The following is a 25,939-nucleotide window of genomic DNA, read 5'->3' as shown; positions in this document are numbered from 1 at the left end:
GATCTGACTGGCAACAGCTGCCATGTCCCTTCAGATATCACAGACAGGTCCCTATTGCTGCATTAGGGTTCATTTCTAAAACATTTTTGTTTTTAAGGGCCTATCACTCCATAGAGAGGCAGGCAAGGGCTAGGAAACTGCTGCCTCTGATTCTCTTTGGGGACAGGAAGGTGATGGGAACACATGGTGATGTCCCCAGAAAATGAGCCAGCGCCCAGCCCTGAGGAGGAACCTGTGTTACAAGCCATACTGCTGCTGTGCCTTCTGCAGTCTGGTACTGTCAATAAAACACAACAAAACATCCCTTGCTACAATGAGGAACACTCAGTAAATTACATGAAAAGAGGAATGAAATTTCAGCAAGAGGCACTAGCTACTGGCTTCACCAAAAAGTCATGGGTCTCCACATCCACCTTAAAAGGACTGCTCTCATCAGGGTGAAGAAAGATCAGTTTGTGGCTGAAATGACATGTGGAGCATTTTAACCCATGGCAGCTTACCAGCAATCTGCTCCCCACTTCTGACAGGAAAAACATTCAGCATCTTTAAGGGAAATGACTTAAGGGAAGAGTGGTGTCAGCAGAAATAATCAAATGATGGAGGGATTTTCTTGCAGCCTTGCTAGCACAGAATTTTGTTTTAAACTCTTTGGTTGTAATGAAAGAAATATCCTGAAGTCTGCACTAGGTATATCCCTTGGGCAATGCCATCAATTCAATGAATTTCTATAAAAAGATTAACCGGGGCAGTTGTAACATGTCCGTATTCCCATGCTAGATTGCTAATTACCTCCATTTGTTTTCCATAATGGACTTCTATCTCAGTGCAGTTTTTTTTACTATGAAAATTTGTCTCACTCAAAATGATAGCAAACCTGCATTCAAATTTGTCCCTCCAAGGGCAGTGTTGTATTTTCACATTTTTATACTCCTCAGGCACACGAGGCAGTGCCCAACACACAAGCTTATGCAATAACCTCATAAATCAAGTGGCTCCCATACTCAAATGCAAAGAAGCAAGGTCTCACACTCAGTTATACCCAGAAAAATCCAAAGGGATTTTACTGACTACAAGAGAGACTTGGGTAAGAACGGGTCTTTAGAATTTTCACATCTGGTTTCAGCACCTGCCAAATTTCTCAGAAGCTGCAGCACTGTGTTCAGTGTGGTTCAGCCTCCTCGAGGAAAAACAGACTGCTTCTTGGTCTTTTTAATAATTGCTGGTTAAAAGCTGCTTTTAGAAACACTGGCAGATTCATAAAGCAAGTACGAGTTGTGCCTTGGAGGACTGGCTGTGGCCATGGTGGTGATGGGGAGGAAAGAGCTGAGGGGCTGCAGACATGCCTGGTGTGTGCAGAACCCCACAGCCCCTTTTTCTTCCCTCTGCACCCCAGGCAAATCCACCTCTGCTCCATGCCTGCCTCCCTCTACTTTTTCTTATTACTGAAGTCTCACGGAATTTTTCTTTTAAATCATGTTTTTGGAAACTCCACCTCCTCTCAACAGCAGACGGCTACACTCTGCATCACATTAGTGCTGTTATCTTCTCTTTAGCAAGGAAACATTCTGTTTGCATAATTTTGTGAATACGCTTTTGGATCATGTTAAAAGTCCAAAATTATCACTTACTGGTATTTTTTATTTTCTATCAAAAGAGGATATATGTCATTAATTGATTTTTCTCCTGTTTTTCTGAGGAATTAAATGAACCTGTAGTCACACTCTTGCCTAGCATTGAATGCAGAGAACCACAGTACAAACGCCTCTAGGTAAAAAATAGTATTAAGAAAACAGTGGCAATGACAAACTCACACATAGTTATGAATGAAGGCTGATCACTGCTGTTTTTAGGGAAGAGGTTGGTATCCTTTGGCCTGGGAAATGAAAGAACAATAAGAGAACACTGGTACCTAAGGAGCAAGCCACCAGCTCAGTGGGGATCAGTGAGAACTTTATCAGCAAAAGGGACAGTGAGACTTAGGGTGAATTATTGGCTACATTGGTTCCTGATACCCAGCTTTTACCATTTCGGATGTCAGTGATGTACTCCAGTGACATGTCTTGAGGTGAACTTGTGATCTGCTGAGATCACATAAGTGAAATAGCTGATGTCTAAACACTAATCTGTAGCAAAAGCAATTCAAATAACATGATAGATAAGGATTTTCAAGACATAATGATAATGACTGTAATTGCGTCTGAGATGATACATGGGTGAGGAGGACTCATCCACCGGTGACTAAAGCTCTGCTGGCAATTCATGATCTGTGTCTCAGATGTAGAGCACTGGCAGATTTAGGCTGCGTGTGAAGGCTAAAGCAATGCTGTGAAGGTATGGAAAATATGAAGCCTAATTATCATGGCTATGATGAGCCATAAGAATAATGTCCAGTACATTTATTGCCTAAACCACTAATAAAAATTTGCAATGGGTTGTTGTGGTACTGTAGGAAGGAGGACACAGAAAGCAAGAAAAAGACGAATGGCACATTCAGGGCAAGAAGCGAACATGGTGCTTTTATCAGTGGAGCTCACATGTATGCTTGGTATAGGGGTAATCAGTTAGCTGGGTAGAGAGTGAATAACAGATGTGTTGGAGAAAATGATAGGGGAAAAAATTGGCCCAGTACTTGGTAGTTCAGAGGGCATGAGGTTGTTATGTGGGGCAGTGTTTCCATAATTAAAGGGAATTGAGAACTCTGACTAATTTGGTGCGCGCGCACAGATGGCTGCATCTGCTTTGGCACACAGAGGCGCGCTGTGCCCAGGGACACGTGCTCTGCCAAGTGCCCACCGCGCACTTCCCAGAGACTCAGAAACCCAGCACAAAGTGTTCCGAAATTACACCACCAGGTGTGAGGAGCTTTGGCTGACAGCACAAGGCAGCTGGGAAGTTTAAACCTTGCTTAAAAAGCCTCTGCAGTCACCTGAAAACCCCGCTCAAGGGCTCTAAAGGGAAAGAGAGTTTTGAGTTGTCTTTAAAGTACTTAAGTCTATCGCTATTACACTGGCAGCTGCTGCAGTGCAGCTGGATCAGATCTGTAGAGTGAAGGAGATGGAGCTGACATCCACACTGAGCATGCAGGGGGTTCACTTCAGCAGGGTAATTCCCCCTGTAGTCTCAGCGCTGGCTGGCAGCTGCATGGCACGTGAGGTGGAGAGCACCTTCAGGCATCATTTGTAAGTGAAAGCTCATTCACTTGCTCCATGACATGAGCCAGAGAAGTAGGGGCCACCTGCAGTTTAAAAACACACTCGGGATGCGAACTGAACAGCTGAGGTAGGCATTAGCTGGAAGTGAGATTTTGGGCAGCATCACAGCCAGCCTCCCAGAGACTGCCAGGATGCCGACCCTTCATGCACCTCCAAGATACTTCCCAAGTGAGTCAGAAAGGGATGACAAAATGCTGGTCAGAACAGAGAAGGTGAGAGGTGAGGCCTTCCCTTCTGCCTCTCTGTTCCCTAGAGAGCGTTAAGATGGGAAGGTGAAAGAGCAGACTGCTCATCCTCCTCCTCCCCAGGGGAGCTGAGCCCCCATTTACTGTCTGCTTGGCAGATGCTCAGACAGTCAAAAACTGGGGGATATCCTGAGGTGAATTTCTATTGATGTGTATTACTTTGAACTGATGAATATTTCGTTACTGGAGAGAAGGAATATGAATCAATAATTCAGGAGTAAGGAGAGGGAAAGAGCTGGGTTCGAACCACTGCTAGAGAATACATTTCACTTCAAAATGCTTCCCCTTTAAAACCCTGTGGTTTCTTCAAAAGACCACCTTAATTACAGACACCTACAATCTTTTCAATAAAATCTTAAAGCCAGTAATACTCGTTAGAGAAACAGCCATCCATTGCCCCCATGACTATAATCAATGAGCAAAATTTAAGGCATGGTTTCAAAACAGGATTTCCTGCTGCCTTGAGCAGGTGTGAGAATTGCGAACATGGAAATGCTGGTTGGAGGGGCCTTCTGGAGGTCATCCTTGACCCAGCCTCCCACCAGAGGCAAGGGAAGAGAGAAGGGAGAGAAAATAGCATTGGGAAATACTGGGAGAGGAAAGAACAAACAACAATTAATTGAAAGATATTGAAATAATTGCCATAAGATAAAGCCACAAGTAGGGAAATATTGTGTTCACTTGCATCAGCAATAATATTTCTGCTCTAATTTCATTTTAAATCAAGAGTGGATGAAAAAGGAGATGAAGGATTACTGATACAGGAAAAAAATAAAATCTTAGTTTTCCAATAAAGCAAAACAGATCATTGCTTCTACAGCATTAAGTTGAGATCTCAATTTCCAGCTATAAGTGTCTAGAATTTCTGGAATTTCAAAGGGATTAAAATAGACACATTTTGACAAAACCACACCTGTTTGCATGAAAATATTGGTTCAAACAATTTACTATTTGAAAAAAAGATGTTTTGAAATTTTTGAAATGTATGATTTCCAAAAACACACATTTCAAACCAAAATGTTCTGATTAATTATAATATATAATTATATAAAACTTTACAGACAGTTCTCAAATGTGCAAAATGGTGGTATCAGAATGAAACATTTTACCTCACTGCTCTATTTTTTTTTTTAATGTGGATTGAAGCTTTTTTTTTTCCTCACAAATTGCACAGAATATTTTCCCAGCCTGCTCCTTTCCTTTATGTTAACTTGTGCAAGAAGAGCAATGTGTTGTGTTACTGTAAGCAGCACAACACTACACTGATGCACCATCGTGTCTATGTACAGCACTCAAAACATTTATCCTGTCCTAAAGGGAAAGAGATTTTATTATTCTGCTTTTAAGTACAAGACTTAATATTGCCAATATGCTCAAGAGCAATAACAGCTTTTGCAATCCCTTTGTACAACTTGCATTGCTGTAAATGCTCATTTGTTCAATAAGTAGCAGAACAAAGACTGGAATATCTCCTCTGATCTCCTCAAACAATTAAAGGTGGCCTGAGGTGTGTTCATTTTGGTGCATGAGGACTGCAGGAGAAGTACAGACATAAGTAGGTTAACTTTAAGCTGACAGGGTGCGCTTAGTTATTAAATAATTAAGTTTGCAAATAAAATCCTTACAGAACTCCAGCTAATTTCAGCAGCATCTGGATTTCACCTTGGGTGCTTTCACAAGGTACATATTTCTTTTTGCAGTGAAATAAAAAGCGAAGTAAAACAGACATTAGGTAGTTCAATATTTGGTACAGCTGAGAACAAGCCGATACACTTAAGCACTAACTTACACCTTCCCAATATCATACTTTGTCCACTCCTCATGGAAAAGCTCAGGGGTCTTAAGAGGAGGCAGTGAACTGGAGGAGCATATATCTGGTGTGCTGCAGGATCAGGCCCTCCACATCTCTGTGGAAGGACCTGAAACATTTAGGTATACAGGGGAGTAATGCCCATGGGTGATTTCTTAAGTAGTTCCATTCACAAAAAGCAAGTTGTTATTTAAGGGTGAACTGATCTCAGTTAATTTTAGGCATCTTCAGTAGAGATGCCAGCGTAGACCAGGGTCCACATCCAGCCTAGGGCTGTTGAAGCCCTCTCAGATGGTCACTTCACATTCTTTTATAAGCAATGGAAAGAAAAAGGCACTTTTAGGGTGCAGCTCATCCAGCCTGCTTTAAATGCCAGCCATCCTGAGCCACAACCCCAGTGGCAGTGACAAGTCCTCCCCTGACCGCACCACAAACACAGCTGCAGGCTCTGACACTTACACCAGTCTCACTTTATCTATCCAAATGGACAGGCTTCAAATTAAGAAAATAATGAGACCAAAAAAGCACCAAACTTCCAGTGCTTTCTCAGGTTTTCCCAGTTCCTTGAGCATCCCCCTCAAGGCTGGGGGAGCTGCTATTTTCCAAGGATCCTCCTTGCCTCCATGACTAAACTGCACCTTGTGTGCATTTCTTTTCACATAGCTTTGGTGGCTTTCCTTTGCAGATTCATTCACGGGACTCATAAACATAATGACTGACATCATCTGGCGCTACACAGGAGATTTCATGGCTCCTGATATCGTTTGCAGAGTCATCCGCTACTTACAGGTACAGGAACCACATGCTCCCCTATACGCCCAAGCTCACATGGCTTTGTGCCCCCACAGCAATAAACCCAAACAAAATGCTGTACAGACGTTTTGATAGCATCAGAAATGCTGAATGCTAAAGGTATTCATTTAAAGTTTAAACATGATTAATTAAAACGTATTAAATCCTTTAAATTTTGTAGACCAGAAAAAGATCTGGGTGAAAATACATCCCCTTCCCTTCCCTTCCCTTCCCTTCCCTTCCCTTCCCTTCCCTTCCCTTCCCTTCCCTTCCCTTCCCTTCCCTTCCCTTCCCTTCCCTTCCCTTCCCTTCCCTTCCCTTCCCTTCCCTTCCCTTCCCTTCCCTTCCCTTCCCTTCCCTTCCCTTCCCTTCCCTTCCCTTCCCTTCCCTTCCCTTCCCTTCCCTCCCCTCCCCTCCCCTCCCCTCCCCTCCCCTCCCCTCCCTCTCCTTTCCTCTCCTTTTTTTCTTTCTTTTCTCCCGTAAAAGCTTTCATATATTCCTAGAATATCCCTAGACCGGTACTATAGCTGGCATTATTTTCTGCAATATATGTGTCTCATTTCTGTCTTCTATACCTTCTGCCCCAGGTGGTCCTTCTATATGCTTCAACTTATGTCCTCGTGTCACTAAGCATAGACCGGTATCATGCCATTGTCTATCCAATGAAGTTCATGCAAGGAGGTAGGAGAATTTCCATGTCTTGCTATTGCTGTGGATAGTATTGTCTAGTTTCATTTTACTAAGAAAGTTTTCAAAATTATTAACCTTGTGCCATGAATTATTTATTCCTGCTGTAGCAATATTTGGACTCTGTTACATTTCTCCAAATGGCAAAAGAGTTGTGGCTTCAATATGTATTAAGCTGCACTTAGCCCTTGGCAATTTTTTATAAGCTTTGTGTTAGCAAAGAACGAAATGACATTTTAAAAAGTACAGGGGGTTCATTATCTTCCAGCATTTTGAGCAAAGTATTATGGGCAAAAGGTAACCCTTGTACAGCTAAGCTGTCTGTAGGAGATACAACAACTATATTACCTATTCACGTGAAAAAAAAATTTGGATAGAGAATATATGGTATTGAGAATTGATATGATAAGAGAACTTCGAAAACTATAGCAAATAAGTTTGGATATTTATTCTGTTTTGAAATTCCATCTGTTATTTTTGCAGCACTCAAATACCCCTTGTCTGCTTAGCAATACAATTTAAAGAATGTGAGTTCTTTCCTACAGAGCTTAAAGTCTGAATTTAAGAATGCTGCACTGAGTGAAAAATATTAATAGCAGGTGAGGTGGAAGGGGTACGGTTACGAGAGCCATGGTGGCTCGAAGATGCATTGCAATCAGACAGAAATATTATTTTTGTTTCCAAATAATGATGATTTTTGACAGTCTGCTCTATTCAGGGGATCAGAATAATGGTCCTCTTTGGCCTTAAAAACCTATGAATCCAACACAGCCCAGGCAGTGGTGCAGCTCTGGCAGATGCTAAGGCCTGAAAACTTCAAATACTTGAGTGAAGTTCAGCCTAATATTCCCCAGCATGCGGACTGACTTTTTCAAAGCGGGAAGGATTGATACCAAGTTTTTATATCAGTAGGTTTTTAGATGCAGTTTTGCTCTGCAGCTCCCATAGCCTTGGGCTGGGGAAGGTTCATAAACCACCTAAAACACTGGCTGCTGGCCGAGCAGGGCTAGCTACCGGACAGACCCACTGATATTTCTTCTTCAGGCACCATAGGAGAAAAGTAACATTGTTAAATTACCTCCTGGGCTTAGTAAAGATTTTTTTCAGTACTTTTTGCCAACCATTTTGATGTTGATCCATGAACTTTTGTTGTTGATGCTGCTACGGAAAATTTGATAAAGGTTAAAGAACAAATTGCATTCAATAGCTCTTTTTCTTTTTCCCTTATTGGAAGAGGTTTTTTTTCTCCATCAGACTCTTCCTACACTTGGTGGGATGCAATCCTCAGAGATCTCAAACCTCATCCTGCCCCACTACAGCGTGGGTCACTCCTCCTGTGCCCCATGGATTGCAAAAGATGTTCTTTGCACTATTACTCCAGCCAAAGTCACCTGGTCAACATGGGTCGTACAGGAGCTGAGCAAAGGGATAATAAGCCTAGGAGGATTAACAAGCATGCCTTCTTCCCCTTATCACCTTTACTGGAGCCCAAGTGGTTCAGGGTGATTTGCTAAGATCTGGCATGCCAGGAGGCAAGAGGGGACTTGATGAGCACCACGTGCCTCCAGCAGGGCTGGTACCACCAACAAATGTCTTGTCATGGAGCCAAGATCATGCAGCTACCTGCATATCTTCAATGGGAAAAAGGAGGCAGTGGTAAATTCAGAAGAATGATCTAAGGAGGCATATTTACCACAGAAACTTCCTGGAATATGTATGTATAGACACTAGCCTTTTGCACCCGGCTGTTCCTAGCAGAGGTACCATGTGTGCAGCTCTTAGCTGTCTTGCAAATGGAGAACAAAGAGAGTTACAAGAATTTGTCATGGGTAATGACACAAAGAAATGGTAAAAACAATTGTGAGTCAACTGGTGGAAAATAACACTTGTAAACGCTTGTATATTCTTTCCAAAATCAAATGCTCATCCCCCAAAATCCTTCAGTCAAGAAACAAAAGAGTTATTTATCTTTACCCTGTTTAGAAATAATGTAACCTTGAAATATCATTTCAGGGGGAAAAAAAAGTCAATCATTTTGTTTAGAAAATGTCAAAACAATTTTAAATACGTATATGTGTTTAATTACTAGCTGTGAGTTAAAAGACAGAACCCAAATAGGTGGAAACTGTCCCTTGCACAGTTTTGGGGTGCAAATGCTCAAGTCCATTAGGTCATTGAGATCATAACAGCTCTCTCCAGACTTAAAAACTAATTTTGAAATGGCACTTTCTTGATGAAAGGATTGCAGCAGGATAGCAGTAGGGAGCAAAACTCCCCCCAGAAGGTGCTTCTCCTCCACATGGAGCTGAGAACAGACAGATGTGCATAAAAAACACTGCTGCAATATACAGATGGAAGAAGCAGAACAAAAGGGAAGGGGACATGAACAGGTCCATTAGGAGAGTCGGTACAAGAGCTTGTGACAGATTCCTCCTAATGCTGGATGTTCATCTTGACCATTCCAGCAAGGAAAACTCTCCATATAAAGAGCAATATTATGTTTAGAGGAAAATACTGACAGGGGTGAATAGAATATTATACAGAATATTATATAGAGTATTATACAGAATATTAGAAATCTGTTATTTATTTGATTCTGTCTATAACTTATTCCATCTATAACTTATATAGCCCTAGTTATAGAATTTGCTAGCATTTGGAGCATACTAGAGCATTTGCAAAAATAAAATAAAAATAATAATAAAAAACCTGCTTATGAGGCAGCTGATTAACATTAGCCCAATAAAAAAAAAAATTATCCATATGTTACCAGTAGCCTGTAAAGCCCTTTAGACTGGCAAGGTCATTTTCTACCAAATACAAAGAATGTTTTAAAAAAAGAATAAATGAACATTGCAGCTAAAGTTTTTTAAAACGTGTAGATAAAACAACGCTTTTGCCAAGCACAAATTGCCCACTTCACTTCAAATTAAGGGTGTAGCTACACAGTGCAAAAAATAAGATACATTATCCAAGAATGACCTTTCCCCCTTATAAATAGACACTTGGGCCCCATTGAGGCTTGTAGCATGTTGTTTAAGTAGCTTCCTCACCACCTAAAAGCATTTTCTGTCAGGAGATATTTTGTAAAGCTGTTAATATTCCTTTTGTTAAGTTTATTCTGTTATGCTTTGGGAAACTTTATGGTTCTCCTCTGCTTGTGCAATATTTATAGACTTAATCTAACCCTCTCACTTAGTGGATGTCACAAAAGTTCCCTTAAGCCCTGGATTAGCAAGACCGTATTTTGCTGAACGTGGGTAGCATTTAAAGATGAGCAGGATAAATGAATATTTGCAAGTGATGTTTTATAAAGCATAAAATTACTTTTTGAATGCTTCTCCCACATGCTTTTATATTGCTCTTTGAGCTTCAAGGAGAAAAGATGTTCTTCTTGATATACATAATTTAAAATGATTTTCTGTTTCACACACAACTCCAGGTATTTTGTAGACAAGAAGGACAATAAAGTATTTCAGCACCAAAGCTTCCCAAATCAAAAATTTGTCCCCATCTGTTTCTGTAGCAATATGACTCCGGGGGGCGGGGGGAATAACTGCTGTTGAGAATCACTGATACTCCACAGATCAGCCCCTCCTCTCCATACTTTTCAGTTAGAGATTTTACCAAAAGCTACATATTTGTCAAAATTAAATCTTTGGGGCTGTTTTCTCCAACATGTTGATTTTTACAAAATTCCATAGGAGCCACCGGGCATCATTTGATTTTCTATTGGTTTTCTTCATTTGGCAGTAGAGGAGGACAAGAGAAAGGTAGAAACAGTAACCCAAATCTACCAAGTATTTTGGGATCCTTGAACTTCCATTCCTCAACATGAAATCCAGCAGGATCTCTTAGTGGATGGCTATTGCAGCAAACAAAGCAGGGCTGAGCACTCAAGCACTAGCCCGCAATCCTGTTTCCCTGTTGCATGGTTAGCTGCCCACCCTTGGCGTGGTTGGGCTTGTGTCCATCAACTGGAGCTGGGTTTGGTCCCCACTATGCCATGGGGAACTGCAGGACATGCCTGGGCTCTCCAGCATCACTTCTCCTTGGGGCAGTAGAGTTGCAGCTGGGGTCAAGAGCAGATGGCTGTGCAGTTTTGTTTCCACCCTAAGTAGATGTGTTTTCTGTTTCCTGAGAGGGAATATTTTTTTGAGTCTTCTCCCTACAAGATACATCAAAATGTTAATTTTCCATTCCAAGGAGGACATTTCCCCCCTCCAGTACATCCAGTACACTCCAACCCAGGTATATTTTAAGTAGCCCTTCCTGGTCTCAACCTTACTCAGGTACCTGTAGCTCAAAGGCTCCTTCTTTTCCGTCTGTCTCCATACTGACTTCTGTTTTGCGGTGCCCAGATACGAACGTGCTTCAGGGCAGGCCTGTCGTCCCTTGCACTCGTTCATGAAGTTGCCTTGGTGGCCAAGAGGAATGTTTTACTTCTCAGGTTTCTGACTTGCTGACCCTCATCCATGCCTTTCCCATAGCGTTTCAGATTCAATGGGCCCTAAGAATATTGAAAAAAATCATAACTAAATGACTTTTTACCATGAGAAAGAGACGAACCCCCACACTCCCTTGCAGTCTTCTCAGCACCAACTGGCTTCAGACTGAAAACACCTTTCTTCACACCGTCTGCTCCTCCCCACCTTTCTCTCAGTTCTGCTTCAAAGGGACAGCCTCATTGGCAACCCCATTAACACTGTCTATTTGAATCTGTTGAACAGAAAGACAGGCGAAAGTTCTTATTGGAGTGGCCTGGAGCCTCTCTTTCCTGTTTTCGATACCGACTCTGATTATTTTTGGGAAACGGCAGCTCTCCAATGGGGAAGTGCAGTGCTGGGCTCTCTGGCCCGATGACTCCTACTGGATACCCTACATGACGGTGGTTGCTTTCCTGGTGTACTTCATTCCACTGATCATTATCAGGTAAGCCCGCTGGTGGGAGTGCATGATGAAAGCTGTCAAGCATGCAGTCGGCTTAATGCTTTATTTTCACTCATTCATTACGGTTTCATCTCCACACCTGCCTTATAGTGGCTTCGGTTTGCATCATGTAATGCACGGGTCGCTGTGCTTGCCCTGGGTGCTCTCCATGCAGTATTAATAGCTGGGAACATTCTTTCTGAACAAGGATTGAATCACTAAGTATGTCCACTTATCTCTGCAGCTTCAGGCTTGAAATATATCTTTGAAATTATCTTGAAATATCTTGAAATATATCTTTACAAATACAGTATGAATCTATTCTAGCTATTATGACAAAACATTGTGTTAATAAAAGAACAGAAACCACACAGGCTAATTAAACTGAAATTAACTTAAAGTGCTCTCAAGTTTCATAGTACTAAAAGAGTGTTTCTTCATCAGGGTCAGAAAGAAATCCCTAAACGTCTGAAGCTGTCAAACACTGCTAAAATACAAAGAAATGAAATTCTTCCCATTCTGTAATGGGAAATTTGAACAAAGGTGATCTGCAGCAGAATCTCCTTTTAAACTGAGCTCAGCCAATATCCCAAACTGTGCTTGGTTATCAGTGAATTTATTGCCTTCCTCTCAGGTACTGCCATTAGCCAACATTAAACAAAAATGATCTAGCCCTGAGGAGCTACCGGTTGGAATGAGCAGTCAAAAACTCCTGTGGAAGAGGAGCGCAGCTTTGTAACTAACAGCCTTGAAAGGCTGCTGGTGGCAGTAATTTGTGCTCTCAGTGAAGACATATTCTTCACCTCTCTTTCCCTTATGTTCTCTTTCAGTAGCAAGGTTACGATAGAATTTCTTCATGTCAATCTCTCCTTCTTAGTGGTAAAGATGACTTGCTGGGACTCCTTTTTTTCTGCATACCTTGGTGACAACTACTTGGGCTATGAGAGAGGAGCTCTGTTTGCATGTTTGTCAGACATCTCTCTTGGTCATTCTGCTTTTCCAGTGGGTCTGAGACTCCCGGCATGAGTCTCATGGAATCATCTTTGTTAGAAAAGACCTTCAAGACCACCAAGTTTCTATAAGATTCTTGTTCATTAACACTTCAGGTGGGAGCAGGGGGGATGCTGATCTTTTCTAGGTGATGACAGGAAAAGCTACATAAGCTAAATATTAAAGACCATGCCATGGTTTTAGTTCCTTTCCTGTTGAGTGATACCTTTTAATTTTGTGAAGTTTAATCACAGAGATTAAGTTCCGCAGCTTCTAATAGAAACAGATTTATCTCTGATAGAACCAAAAGCATGGGAGCAAGGAAATTTTGGTGCTTGAATTCATCTACCTGACTTTTTAGTATGGTTTCAACATTGCTCAGTGTTGCTCCCTAAAGAGAAGGGATGACTTCTATATTTTGATTATAACACATCAGTTTGCTAAACTTCCCATTCTTGTGCAGAATGCACAGACAAAGAACAAAATCATTAAAATTTCTCCTTAAAGAAAGGGCATCATAGAATAGAGAAAAACAGCTTCTAGGTTATCCAATTGCTCTTTGTTCTTAGACAGGACCATTTCTCTTTGTATTTTTTTTTCCTGTATCTTAAAGCTTGACTAGTCTTAAATAAACCAAAAAGTATTCTTGGGAATAAGTAAAAATGTGGGTGAATCTGCAGCCTGTTATTGCCAGCAGAAAGAATAAACACAAACACACACACACAATCTAATGGTAAAAGCAATAACACCAGAAAACTTTGAGGCTGTCTATCACTTCTGGAGGAGATTTGTTTTGAAATTTTTAAACAGTTAGCAAGCAGGAAATTATACCCAGCATCTTAAGTGTTTCAGGGAAAAGGCCAGCAGCCTGACAACTTATCTATCATTCCACCGGTGTGTAAAACATCTCTTTCATGCTCAGACTTACAGATCCATACATTTTCTATGACAGACAATCCTTCTTTTATTGGAGTATAAAAGTGTTTGTTTGTTTGTTTTTCCCAAGGACAGGCAAGCTACATAGCAACATTTTTTTCTGATTTGCTGACATTACGCTCCCTCTCCTCCCTGCCAGAAATGTGTGACTTGACTTACTGTAAATCTCCAGAAGCGAGAAGGTGATGAAGACATGAGGGGAAAGGGAAAGGCAGTGAAACCAGCATTTCATAAGATTGCCCTGACAGCTGAGAGATGAACAAAACATCCTAAAATTTCTGCAGCTTTAACCTTAAGTGACTTCCACATGAGAAGCTTATGGCAGGGCAGGAACCTCAAACACTGGCCTCAGGGTCATGGGGCAGAGCCTGCTCCTGATTCAAACATGTCCCTGATTCAGTGTATACCAGCACAGGCTCTCCCACCTCCCTGCCAGCAAGAAGAAAAAATTTTTACAGGTCTTAAGTGGTGCTGGGCACTAGGAGGATGGAAGCAGGTGGGCCATGGAAGGATGCTTTATGGCCACTTATTTGTTGTCAATTATATTATTTCCTTCAGAATAGAGAGGGATGTCTAGAGCTGTAGACAAAGAGGATGACCATCAGCAGAAGCATTGTGAACAAATACCACACAGTTTAGAAAGAACTGGCTATTTTTAAAGCCATGTTTTCAAGTTTTGGCTATTCAAGCATACAAGTAAAGGTTGCAAAATCCCATCCGACACATCTTCAGGACCTCTGCTAATGCAGCCTCAAGAGACAACACCTATTTCTTTAAAATTGTTTGTCAGTCCAGAGGTTTAAAACTAATCCACCTAATATGACTGCAGCATATAAATATTCTGATGTGCAGTTTGCAGCTGAAGAGCAGCAAGAACTGCCATTATTGTCTGCAGGGACTCCATTTCTCTGCAAAATCCCTGTTCCACCACATACCTCCAGATGCTCTTTCAGACTGGTCACAAACAAGACACTGTTTCAGAGGAGTGAGCAAGAGAGAGAGGACAGGCACAATGTCCGGATGTAGTGGATGTGCATTACTCTGTTGAAAGATTAATTATACAAATGAGAGGTGTTATTTAGTCAAGAGAGGAAGGCGTTTTGTGGTTTCTGAATTTAGTGGTCTTTAGGTGAAGATGTTACAAAGAATAAGGCTGTAATGTGACAATGGAGAGATGATCCACAAATGTGCAACTGAAAAGTCAAGTAACAGTTTCTAAGAAGCAGGTTTATTCATATTAAATTCATATATAAAATGAATTCATATATGAAATATTAATTTATTGTGAATAAGGCAGCAGTCAAGTGCTTAGTGAGGAAGCAAAGCCTTAGAGTGCAGGCTGCACACCTTTTCTGCAATAACTTGATTTGCTTGCACAGCTCCTTTATTTTCTCTTCTGAAGTACTCCGACCTAACTGCACGGTGGTTGCCCAATGCAATATGGGACACTGTCTGGCAGAGTTAATTCTTAATTAGTTCTGCCACCTGCATCTGCAGAAAGCCTCACCTCCAGAGCAAAACAATTCACCCACAGCAGCAGTTTTTTGGCACTATCCATCCAAAGTGCATACAAAGGATAAAACCTTACTTTTCAGCCGCAGAAATTAATTCCACATGGATCTGATGCTCTGGCTGCACAGTTTTCTGTTGCTATAGCCCAGGTACTGTCATCTTTTAAACTTCTCTCATCATCCTCCAGCTCTCCACAAAGCTGATTTCACATGCTCCTGGCACAGTCAGTAACTCACAAGAGATGCATCGTTCATAAAACTGCGGCACAAGGGATACAATATTTAGCTGACAACCTTTATGTTCAGCCTAGAAATCCCTTCCACTGGTGAGCAAACTCCCCAGACACTATGTGAGCAAACCCTATAGAATCCAGGCCAAAATATGAACCATAAGAAAACAACAATCTGCCTTTTATTATTATTATTTTTTAATTATATATATAAAAAGGCAATCTGTGAACAAAACGACAACAGTCCTGAAAGATTTCCATACTCGAGAGGTCTGTTCTCACCACCACTTCTTCTAAACTAGAGCAATCAGTGATCAAACAGCTTGTGGTTTTGTGGGGAATTTTTAACCCAATTGTAATACAAATGAACAGGATCTGAATAATGGAAAGGGAATGAAAAGCACTAATGAGATTTTTAACCCAAGTACATGGTTATCTTTGAGAGCTGAGAACAGGGGAGAGCATTTGTTGTTTTCATATTAAAGCTCCACTCCTCTTCCTTAGTTCTGGTCAGAGAGAGGCAAATATCTTTTATCATGTTCTTCCTTATAGCGCTTGAAGATGTGGCTCTAAATAAGAGGGACGCCTCTTATTTGGGCTACTCTACCACTTTTTTTTTTTTTTGTTAATTTATTATTTTCTGCAGTTAATATTGTCTACCTTCCAAAAAAACAGACTGCTTAGAAAAATAAATTAGGCCACCTGCCTAATTTGTTCTCACCTATTCACGGACAAGTCTCATCAGTGACAACCAACACCATTTCTCCTGCACCATGAAATGCCAAGCATATCTCAGAATGGTACCTGTGATACTCGAATACCTCTGGGCCACTGCTAAACATGCATCACATCAAGATTACAGATTTTCTTCCTGCAAGGGTTTGCACCTGGCCTATCTGGTTCTGTGATGGGGAGACAGGAAAGTTACTGGGCTTCCGTTCTACATCATTACTCTCTGATCTGTGCCAAAACATAATCGTGTTTTGTCACTTGGATATTCAGAAAGTCAGAGTCTATAAGGGATTTTTCTTTTTAGCTTTTTTTTTCATGAAAGTCAAATATGTTTTATGTATTTTAACCTGATAAATGCAATATCTCGACATTCATCTAATATAAGTCCAAATTCAAGTTACAAAAAAAATGCAGAAGTTCCTCTTAAAGTACAGAGGAAAAAAAATGTCCATCTGCTGTTTAAAATCAAAACTCCAAAGAGAACATGTGTTTTGGAGCAGAAGAAAAATAGTCAGAAAGGAAAAAAAAAATCAGCTGAAAGGAAAAATATGGAACTAAAATTAAGGCATAACAATGAAAAGATGAGTAGATGAAATGAAAAGTATTTATCTGAATTAAATCAAATCAAATAAAAATTATATTAATAAAAATTTCAAAGGTCTTATTTTGAGCTTGATTCGATGAGCACAATCATTTTGCCTGCAATTTCCATTTCAAAACAAAAAAGTCTAGATCTTACACATATGTTCTAATATTTGCCTGTCTATTCACTTACCCATTACGTATGCCTACAATGGTTTGTCTGGATGAAGTTACATAGGCTTTTTGTCTTTGGATAAATAGTGCTGTAAATTAGCTACAATAAAACACAATGCAGCTGCATCCCTTTGAACAATTAAAGTATGATGAACAATAGACAATGCTGGATGATAAATACAAGCAATTAACAAGGAGCTTCAGTGTACTTTTTGCCATTGTAATGGTTCACTTTAATAGGAAATACTGAGCCTGGATGGGATGCTATGACGATGTAATCAAATATTAAAAAAAAAAAAAAAAATTTAAAGAGTGGATAGATCTATGATTCTTACGATTGTTAATATCAATATGTAGGTTTACCAGAGGACATTTTATTTTCCAAAACAGAAGTGAGCTAGGAAATGCCTTAAGTTAGTTATTCATATGGACAAAGACTGCCAAAATTACCAATGGGGTCAAATTAACCAACACCATTAACTAATAACATGCAAAGGTGAACATGCATCTCAGTCCTTCAGAATTTGGATCAATCTAAATTGCTTTTGGAGGTGCAATGCATTTAATTTGCTGAGTTATATCATATTCTTATATTTTTCTGCCACCTCTACACATATGCTTCTTATCAGGGCTAGAAAAATCATTGCATTTTCATATGAACAGCATGCCCCTTCTGTCCTATGGTCTTCATAGCCTGAGTGACTCCTTCTCAAAATGGTTTGGTTTCTTTTTCCATCCAGATGTGACTACTACATCTGATCTCTTTCTTCCCTTTCATTAGTCCCTTACTTGCAAATAATAGGCCACAACAACTCAATAATAAAATAATAAACAATATAATATTTCAGTATCACAGTATGCATTATGACTACAACACATTTATATAGCACCCAAGAATCCCCAGTTAGAGTTGGAAGACTAAGCACTTACAGACACAAAAATATTTGACATCTGGATCTCCCGTTCATCTGAATACCATCTCTCATCTGTACCTCTCTTTTTTCATCTGCCACTTCATTTACCATCAAGTGGGAATTTGTTCCCACCCTTTAAGATGTCACTGACCATCTCTTCCTCCTGCAACCACCTTGTACAGAAAGAAAGAAGCTACAAGTCCATTCTGGGAAAACAAAACAAAACTGCTTTTCTCTTGTAAGAAAAATACAACTTCTGTTCTGTAAGTGCTCTTTTGTTTTGTTGTAGTTTGGGGGTGGGTTTTTTGTTGTTGTGGTTGGTTTTTTGGCTTTGAAACACACACACACACACAGAGATGCCTCTTACGATCATAAGTTTTGTGTGACATATTTCTGGAAAGTCTGGAAAATAGAGATTAGGCAGTAATACCGTCTGGAATCCCAGAGAGATGAAGGCTTAACTGTGGTCACTAGGAAGCATACCTAACCTGCTAAGTGACTCCTCTTCCCTGACACCCACCCTGAGCACTGCTGTGCCACCTCTGGTCTCCTTCTAGTAAAGCAGACTCCCGTAGATCCAGCTATAGAGAAAAGAAAGATGAACAGAGGCAAAAATACCAATACAAATCCACTATGTTGACAGCACTGTAGGAGTCACCAGATTAAACAAGGAATTAATGTTTCCCCCGTACTTCTAAAAAAATAAGGATTCAAATGAAACAGTATGTAATCTTACATATGAAATATCAAGTGTATTCTAGGACCTGGCACTACGTTGCTTGACCAGTGTGTGAAAAATCAAGTTGGTACAACTGCACCTTGTGAAAGGGCTGCTCTTACCAGACTGCAGCCAAGAGGGCAGGATTTCTAGGGTAGGAGGGAAAGCAAGTGGAGAGCCTGCTTTCCTAATTCAATCCTTGTGGTACCTGGCTGGCAGGACAGAGTCTGAATATTTCGAGTACAGAGTTGGGCTGCTTTGTCCTGGTACTTGGGCAATTCTGAATGTGTCCTGCTGGACACACAGAGATCTTTGTCAGAGGGGATATTGTTCTGACTGCAAATAAAAAGGTCAGGCTAGAGATAGCAGGCTGGAGATAAAATAGAAGCAGGTCTTGCAGGAGCTGGCTGAAGTTTTCTCAAGATAAAAACAATTATCATCATAATAGATTCTGATTCATTGGAACAATCAAAGGAGAAATGATACATGAATTTTCAACCATTGTCAGTGCAAAGTACACAGAAACTTTCAAGTGTGCTGGCTGATAAACAAACAGGCTCTTGAAAAGCCAGGAGATAAAAGGAAAATATTCAAGTCAGCTGGGAGCCATGCTGGACCTTTGAAGGGATTAAGGGAGGCAAGATGGTGTCTGTGGCAGATGCATGAAAAATCCTTGCTGGGTGAGTACAACACTGCTCTGCTGCACAGCCCAGTCTGCACGTTGAATTTCCATCTCTCACATCCTGAGCCTGGGAACCAGATATCCCAAACCTGCACAGAAAGGAAACCCCCAGGATGCACAAATACTGCTTTTGCAAGCGTGGCTAAGAATTGAGGTTGCTATAGGAAAGGCTCATATATCAGTCTGAAAGCTCTAGTAAAAATAATGTCTCTTCTGACAACAAAAATAAGCTGTATGACAGTAAGAAATTTTTTTTTCATCTCTATAAAACACCTTGCAATAATTTCTAGAGCTGTACCTTTTTCACAGGCTCAGTGCTAAGGTCTACAGCAATTAATGGTCAGGCTGCCCAAGGTTACCCCAAAACACTGTGGATTACTGGCAAATGGCACACGATGACTTCTGTTGTGATGCTTGGTTTTTATGTCAGGAAAATACGGCAACCCAAGTGCATTAGCTGAAATATTTTAAAATTATTTTCATCTTCCTTAGCAGACTAAAGAGGAAGTCACCAGTCAAAGGCATGCTCTTGCTCAGTGATTTTAGCTGCACATTATCCAAACTTTCAGGTAAAAAGGCACACAGAGCAAGGCCTAATATTTCTTTTTAACTGCTTCAGAGGTAATATCCTCATCCAGGGCGTGGGTTCAAATAGCTCATGAGCTGAGAGGAACTATTTTTATCTGTTCTATGTTAAAGGAATAGAATCCCACAGTTACCACCTAGGCAGAGACCATAGCAATCCATGGTTGTTGTGGACTGGAGCACTGTCCATCCTTCCCATCAAAATTATATGCATATTCCCCTCTAAATATGCAAACTGTAGTGGATCTGGTTTTGAATCACCTAAATCTTCCCATATACCTGACATTTCTGTGCTCCTCAATTTCAGTCCCAGGACCTCAAGAGGTGAGAGTTAGCACCATGGTACTTAACATTCTCATGGATTGTGCCCCATTCCCTTCCCCAGGGTACCATACTATTCATCATCTTCATATTCCCAAAATAACACCAGATCAGAGCTGGGTACACATCCAAAACAGGTCCCTCCTCTTGCTTCCACCATTTCAGGGTGAGTTCCCTCCTTGCAGCTCCCATGTAAAGCACTCACGAGCACTTCCCAGTGCAGGACAAGGTGCCTCCTGCCTGGTGCAGGTAACCAGACATGTTTGGCCTCAGACAGCTCAAAATCCCCAAAGAACTCTTGTCTGAGAGATCTTGGCCAAGCCATGCCATTGCTTTGAACCTCAGACTTGACACCTGCAAAGCCTGGACAATGATAACAATCTCCATTGTGAAAACTCTTCAGGTCTGCTTCTGAGAAGTACTTTGGGACAGTCATATTTAATTTACTATTGTTGTTGTCATTACTATTATTATAATTCTTATGAAGTTCTGTCATCTTCGTGAGCTCCTTACACATCGATAAGTATATTGACAGAGCATGAATGACCAAGATGTCAGTTAAGTTTACTGTGCTTCATAATATCAATGACTCTTTCCCTTCTGTAGCATCATATACTCAATCGTGATTCGAACCATCTGGATGAAGAGCAAAGCTCAGTCTGTCATTATATCCAGCTGCCCTGGTGAGTGTCAGCACACAGGTGTCTCCAGACGCATGATTTGAATCTGGCCAGTCCTATCAAATCTGGGAATGCCCACACATGTGGTGTTGAGCTGGGACCCCATCACTGCGGTGGGAATTGGTTATAGAAACTGCTGATTCATAACTCTTTTCCACACTTTTTCCCTTGACACTAAATCTGCTTTCAAGAAATTATAGAAAACATCTGCAAGGAGAGAAATAAAAGGTAAAAATCGTTATTCTAGAACTCAGAATCCTAGATCTGAGAACTTTGCTCATTTCTAAAATGACTTATTTTATAGCAGACACTTAGATAAAACTTTTGCAGTGTTTTCACATGCCTTTGCAAGTTTGGATTTTGGTCAAGACCAAGGAGTCTGACCACAAATCGTTACAAGAACCTCACTTGCCAGAGGACGTTCCTGTTAGTTATGAAGTATGTTCATTTACACTAATCCTTTTTACAACACAACTCAAAGACTGCAGTGCACACAAGTAGTTAGTGCAGCTAAGTGGGGAGTGGTGACACATCAGACCATGGTGACCAAGCTGCCAATACTTGCCTGAAGTAGGATCATGGCTGTTTTAGGAGGAAATGTCCAAACGTGTTGCTGTGCCTACTCAGATATCCTTTCATCATAACCTGACATCTGTTAACTATAATCTTGAAAAGATTTATTCCTCCATTGAAATGCTTGAACAGGACCCATTTCTAATTATCTTGCCTTCGTGACACAATAAGTATCAACTAGCCTTGAAAAAAAAAATGTCATTCTCCTCACCCAAGAGGTATATTTTGCTCTGGAAGTCAAGTAATTTCCAGAAGTATTAAGTATGGACAATTTTCAAGCTTCTCTATTGGATGTTTCACTGATAACATGTTTCACTGATAACAAGCCCACATTAATTTTATTTACACTTTTTGCTTGCAAATTACAAAGCCTGGATATGCTGTTTTTGTAAGAGGTGCCAAAAGTCATGTACACAGACTTATTTCCAGTGACATTCATTAAAATTTCAGTTCTCAGCTCGGACTACTGGAGCTGAGATATGTTTTGAGAAAAAATAACCTTCTTAAGTATTCACTATGGTGAACCTCATTATTCTCATCCAGCAACATGAGCAGCAAATTGACATTAATAATGAAATCAAGCATATTATTAAAATCATGCTGGTACTGCTATTTAAATACAGCACTTGATTCTCATAGACATTAGTGTGGCTTCAGAGGAAATTAGATCAACCAGCCTTGGTGTAAGACTGAATAGAATTTGTTTCTCAATTCAAGGCACATTTCATTTCTGAAAAGCTAACCTAACAGCATTTCATATTTCATTACTGAGTCAACATGAAGAGTAAAATGCATGACCGATTATCTAAGGCATCAAAAAGACTAAGAGGTCAAGGGAATGGAGTATGTAGCTTTCAAAATCCATCTAATTGAAATGCAGTTAAAAAGTGAACAGGTAGTCTGTTTTGACAGGTTCTCTCTCATGTTTTCTTAACTGCAGTTGCCAGTTCCTTTCAGAAAACCTCTCTTATGACACCACTTTAGCTGCATTTTTGCATCTGTGATGGCCAATGGTTTTTGTTAGATTGATACTGTTGGGCATGTCATCAGTGTTTCTCCTGACCATGTGCCCAAGTGTTGAGGACCAGGGATATGCAGCTGCCACAATACTTCAAGAGATCTCCTTTGCTTACATTTCCACTTTTGATTTTGGAGGGCTCAGGTTTTGAGTGTCCAACTTAAGCAGACTTGCAAGCATCTGAATTTCAGGAAATACTGAGCCCCTGCTTCCTTACACTGGGGAAGGACATGCTGCATATCACTGTCCTGACTGTGAAAGTGCATGCTGACACATCCATGCACCAACCTTGCTCTTTCACTAACTGAACTATTCTCTTCCCAGATGGGAAAACCTCCTCTGCTGGCTACACCAGTCGTGGGTTCATATCCAGAGCAAAAGTGAAAGCCATCAAGTACAGCATTGTAATTATTCTTGGTAAGTAAAAACATAAGAGTAAAAGCCTCACAGCTGGCAGCTGGGAAGGAGGGAGGATGATGTTCAAGTTAGGAAGCTGGTTTTCCTTAGATCCCTCTATCACCAGCAAACAAAGTGCATTAAGTGGTTCAAAGAAGGAGCTTTACTTAAACCCCTGACTTGCCTTCTGACCGTGTCCCCTGCTCTCCTCTGGCTGATAGGATCCTATTTTAGGCACTTGACATACACCTCAGGTGCAGTGATCTCACAGCCTCTCATGCATGCAATGAAAGTAAAGGAGGGACATTGCCTAAAAAGAGCAAAGGAAGATGTCACCTCCTTCTAATCCAGTGTGCTAAGAGACCTGACAGCTGAGTTGTCTTCTAGATTTAGAGAATATAGCCTGCATAAGCTGCTGGGGCAGGGCAGGGAAAGGAAGGAGAGGCAAGAGATGCAGAGCAATTGAATTTGATGTCAGAAGCATGTTCCCTGTCGAGGTGGGAAGACGAGCTCTCCTTGCCCAACCAGGCCGTGTATGACTCAGTGCAGGTGTCCTCCGTCTCCCAGGGAGATGACATTATCCTGATGGAATTATGAGGCTGACATTTTATCTTGATAAATAAAGACAGCGTCACACAGGGCTTGTGATTAGCTGCCAGAGACGGGCAGGGAGGCGGCAGAAGCTATTTACTCCCCAGGGCTGACAACCTTCAGCTACCACTGCAAGAAAGATCATTTCTCTTTCCAACCCTAGGAAAAATTCAGATTGATTGATACCACGATAATAGCTACTACTGGAGGTGCTTAGTTCACCGGTTAGCAGTAGTGTCCTTAGACATGAGAGATGCCAGTGTGATTCATGCCTTTCAGAAGACCAAGAGCACCTTTTCTGTGTGACAGTTAGAGAGAGCTTTTGTCAGAACTGGCTGCTATTGCAATGCCATCAGATGTCAAGAGCTCACCGGGGTGCTCAATATTTCAAAGGACCTTGATAACATCAGGCACACAGCATCTCTCAATGTGCAAGCAGATTAAGACACCTAACAATCAGGACTTTCTCTGAAGCCACCTAAAGTTCTTCACAGTCAGTGCTATGATCCACATGTTGACACTGTGCTTTGTTGTTCTGCTGGTACCTGTGCATGGACACCATTAGTTTGGTTACCCTAGAAAACAGGAGTGCTCACCTCTTCCTCGCACACTCACCGAGCACCCAGCTATACGCCAACTAAGAGATGCTGCTTAATATAACAAGAAAGGAAGCACGACTTCTGCTTCTGCTGACTCATTTGCATCAGGGAGAGCACATATGTTTGATCTCACAGAAAACTGCACATTTGCAACCCAGGTGCCTACAATTTGAGTGACCTGTCTGTCCCATCATTTTCAATAACCTTTGTGACAGGATTTGACAGAAATTTATGAGAAACAGATTCATTCCCTATGCCTGCAAATAAAGATAAACCCATGGCCACTTCACTTCAAGCCCCTCCAAACAAAAGCTACGAATGATGCAGCCTTCTCTTAGCTTCCTCAGATATGCCTCTCAAATAGCAGTACAAGAATCACGAAAATCTTCCTGCATGCCCCACCTACACAGCACCTCCAACCAGCATGCAAAATGACATGTTGGCCTACTATAATTTGGTGTGAATGTGCCAGGCCTTGCTGCTGGGTGTTTAAGAGCCTTTTCTTAACAGGTGGCTGTGACAGGCAGTGCTGTCACAAAGCGGCACTTTGGTGCTGTGTGCTTCTAGACTCGGTGCTCACTCACGGGACCATTAAAAGGGCACTTCTCTATAAGTGATGATGCTTTAACTGTCTACCTATTTACCCTTTATGTGTTGTGCAGTGTTCAGAGTGCCTCGATATGTCTAGAGGGAGCACTCTAAACACTTAAAGGAGCACACATAATCTTTTTTTTATGGGCATTAAAATAAAGATAAAGACAAATAGAAACACAATCTAATAACTATTCTCTTAAATAAGACCCCAAATAGGGAGAGATATTTCTTGCATGAAAAATATTTGTGTTATGACAGTCTCTCTATGTGTGTCTGTGATTAACTCCCTAAATTGTTATACTGTCTGATGTCAAGCTCTTCCTCTGTCTCTGTTGCAGCATTTGTTCTCTGTTGGAGCCCTTACTTTCTGTTTGATATCCTGGACAACTTCAACATCCTCCCTGAGACCAAAGAGCGCTTCTTTGCCTCCGTGATTATTCAGAACCTGCCAGCCTTGAACAGTGCAATCAACCCCCTCATCTACTGCGTGTTCAGCAATCGCCTCTGCCCGCCCTTCGAGTACTGCTCCTTTACTCTCACCCTAACTATCCCTTAGGAAGGGAGGGAACACATAAACACAGTTGCTAAACTCTCCACCTGTTCTCTCCTGTTTTAATCCTGACCGTTCCTTATTTTCCTTAGGGAAAGAAGAACACGAAGGCTGGAGGGAACCTTTCGTGACCGAAGTGATGGAGGGCAGGAGATGCAGGTCCTGTCCAAACCAGAATACATCTAGTGCAAATTATGCCCCACATAGCCACACCAGGACCAGTACCGAGGAGGGTGGAGATTTTCCCTGAGCACAGAAGGACACCATGCACAAGCCAACTGGACAGAGCCTGTGCCTTGTTGTTGTTGAACAGCATGAGTGTTTGGACTAGCGCTGCATCTTCAGCCATTGCATGCCGCCAGGACCAAGCTCGCTGTGTGGGGTTTGCATGCCACTTTCATGATGGCTCATTTTGACCATCTGTTTTCAAGCAAGCTGTAATGTATATGCACTCCAAACGCAAAAAAATAAAAAAAAAAATAAAAAAAATTAAACAGTGTCTAGTCAGAGTCTTCTCTCTATTCTTCAAGAGGGTCTTAAAGCCATCTATTGTACCATGTAACTCACAGAACTAGTAAAAAGTATTTACAAATAATTATGGGAGGAGACCATTCTTAAAATAAAGGCACAGGCACTTTCCCAATGATAACACACCAGTGTTGATCTATGTAATTACATCTTGGCTTCACATGCAACCACAACTTACAATCTCTTTTCCAGAGAGGAAGGGACTGCAGGGCTGGGTGGCTGTCCCCTGCCTCTCCTGGCTGTGCTTCTCAGCTCAAGCTGGTCCTCCCATCCACATAGCTCATGTTTCCCTTCCCTTTTTAAGCAGTCTTTTGGGGATACTACGCTTATACTACCTAAAGAGAGCTGCCATACAGGGCA

General features: G+C 41.2%; 1 protein-coding gene and 1 long non-coding RNA gene across 2 annotated transcripts in view; one reads left to right on the top strand and one right to left on the bottom strand.

Annotated features, from left to right (window-relative positions):
* Positions 1 to 608: 608 nt before the first annotated feature.
* Positions 609 to 25,864, top strand: LOC310893316 (neuropeptide S receptor-like). The gene is made up of 8 exons (XM_083822095.1): positions 609 to 1,084; positions 5,953 to 6,056; positions 6,647 to 6,740; positions 11,477 to 11,678; positions 20,657 to 20,733; positions 22,646 to 22,738; positions 24,840 to 25,020; positions 25,144 to 25,864. Exons 1-8 carry the CDS (start codon positions 1,006 to 1,008, stop codon positions 25,235 to 25,237), a joined length of 924 nt encoding a protein of 307 aa, XP_083678221.1. The 5' UTR covers positions 609 to 1,005; the 3' UTR covers positions 25,238 to 25,864.
* Positions 6,753 to 25,939, bottom strand: part of LOC310893317 — a 36,408-nt gene continuing 17,221 nt past the window's right edge. Inside the window, exons 4-5 of the long non-coding RNA XR_014578896.1 lie at positions 11,043 to 11,256; positions 6,753 to 10,914 (exon numbers count right to left, since the gene is read on the bottom strand). This is a non-coding gene — a long non-coding RNA (uncharacterized lncRNA). The remainder of the gene's footprint in view (positions 10,915 to 11,042; positions 11,257 to 25,939) is intronic.

This window comes from Anser anser (assembly GCF_964211835.1).
Source record: "Anser anser genome assembly, chromosome: 2".
Taxonomy (NCBI): Eukaryota; Metazoa; Chordata; class Aves; order Anseriformes; family Anatidae; genus Anser; species Anser anser.
This window is presented reverse-complemented; position numbering and strand designations above follow the sequence as displayed.

What these genes read in the sequence shown, in the direction of transcription:
- LOC310893316 (XM_083822095.1), top strand. Translation starts at nt 1,006, where the DNA reads ATGCAAAGAAGCAAGGTCTCACACTCAGTTATACCCAGAAAAATCCAA. An exon ending in ATTCCACTGATCATTATCAG is followed by an intron (nt 11,679 to 20,656) that starts GTAAGCCCGCTG and finishes TCCCTTCTGTAG; the next exon opens with CATCATATACTCAATCGTGA. An exon ending in CAGCATTGTAATTATTCTTG is followed by an intron (nt 22,739 to 24,839) that starts GTAAGTAAAAAC and finishes TCTCTGTTGCAG; the next exon opens with CATTTGTTCTCTGTTGGAGC.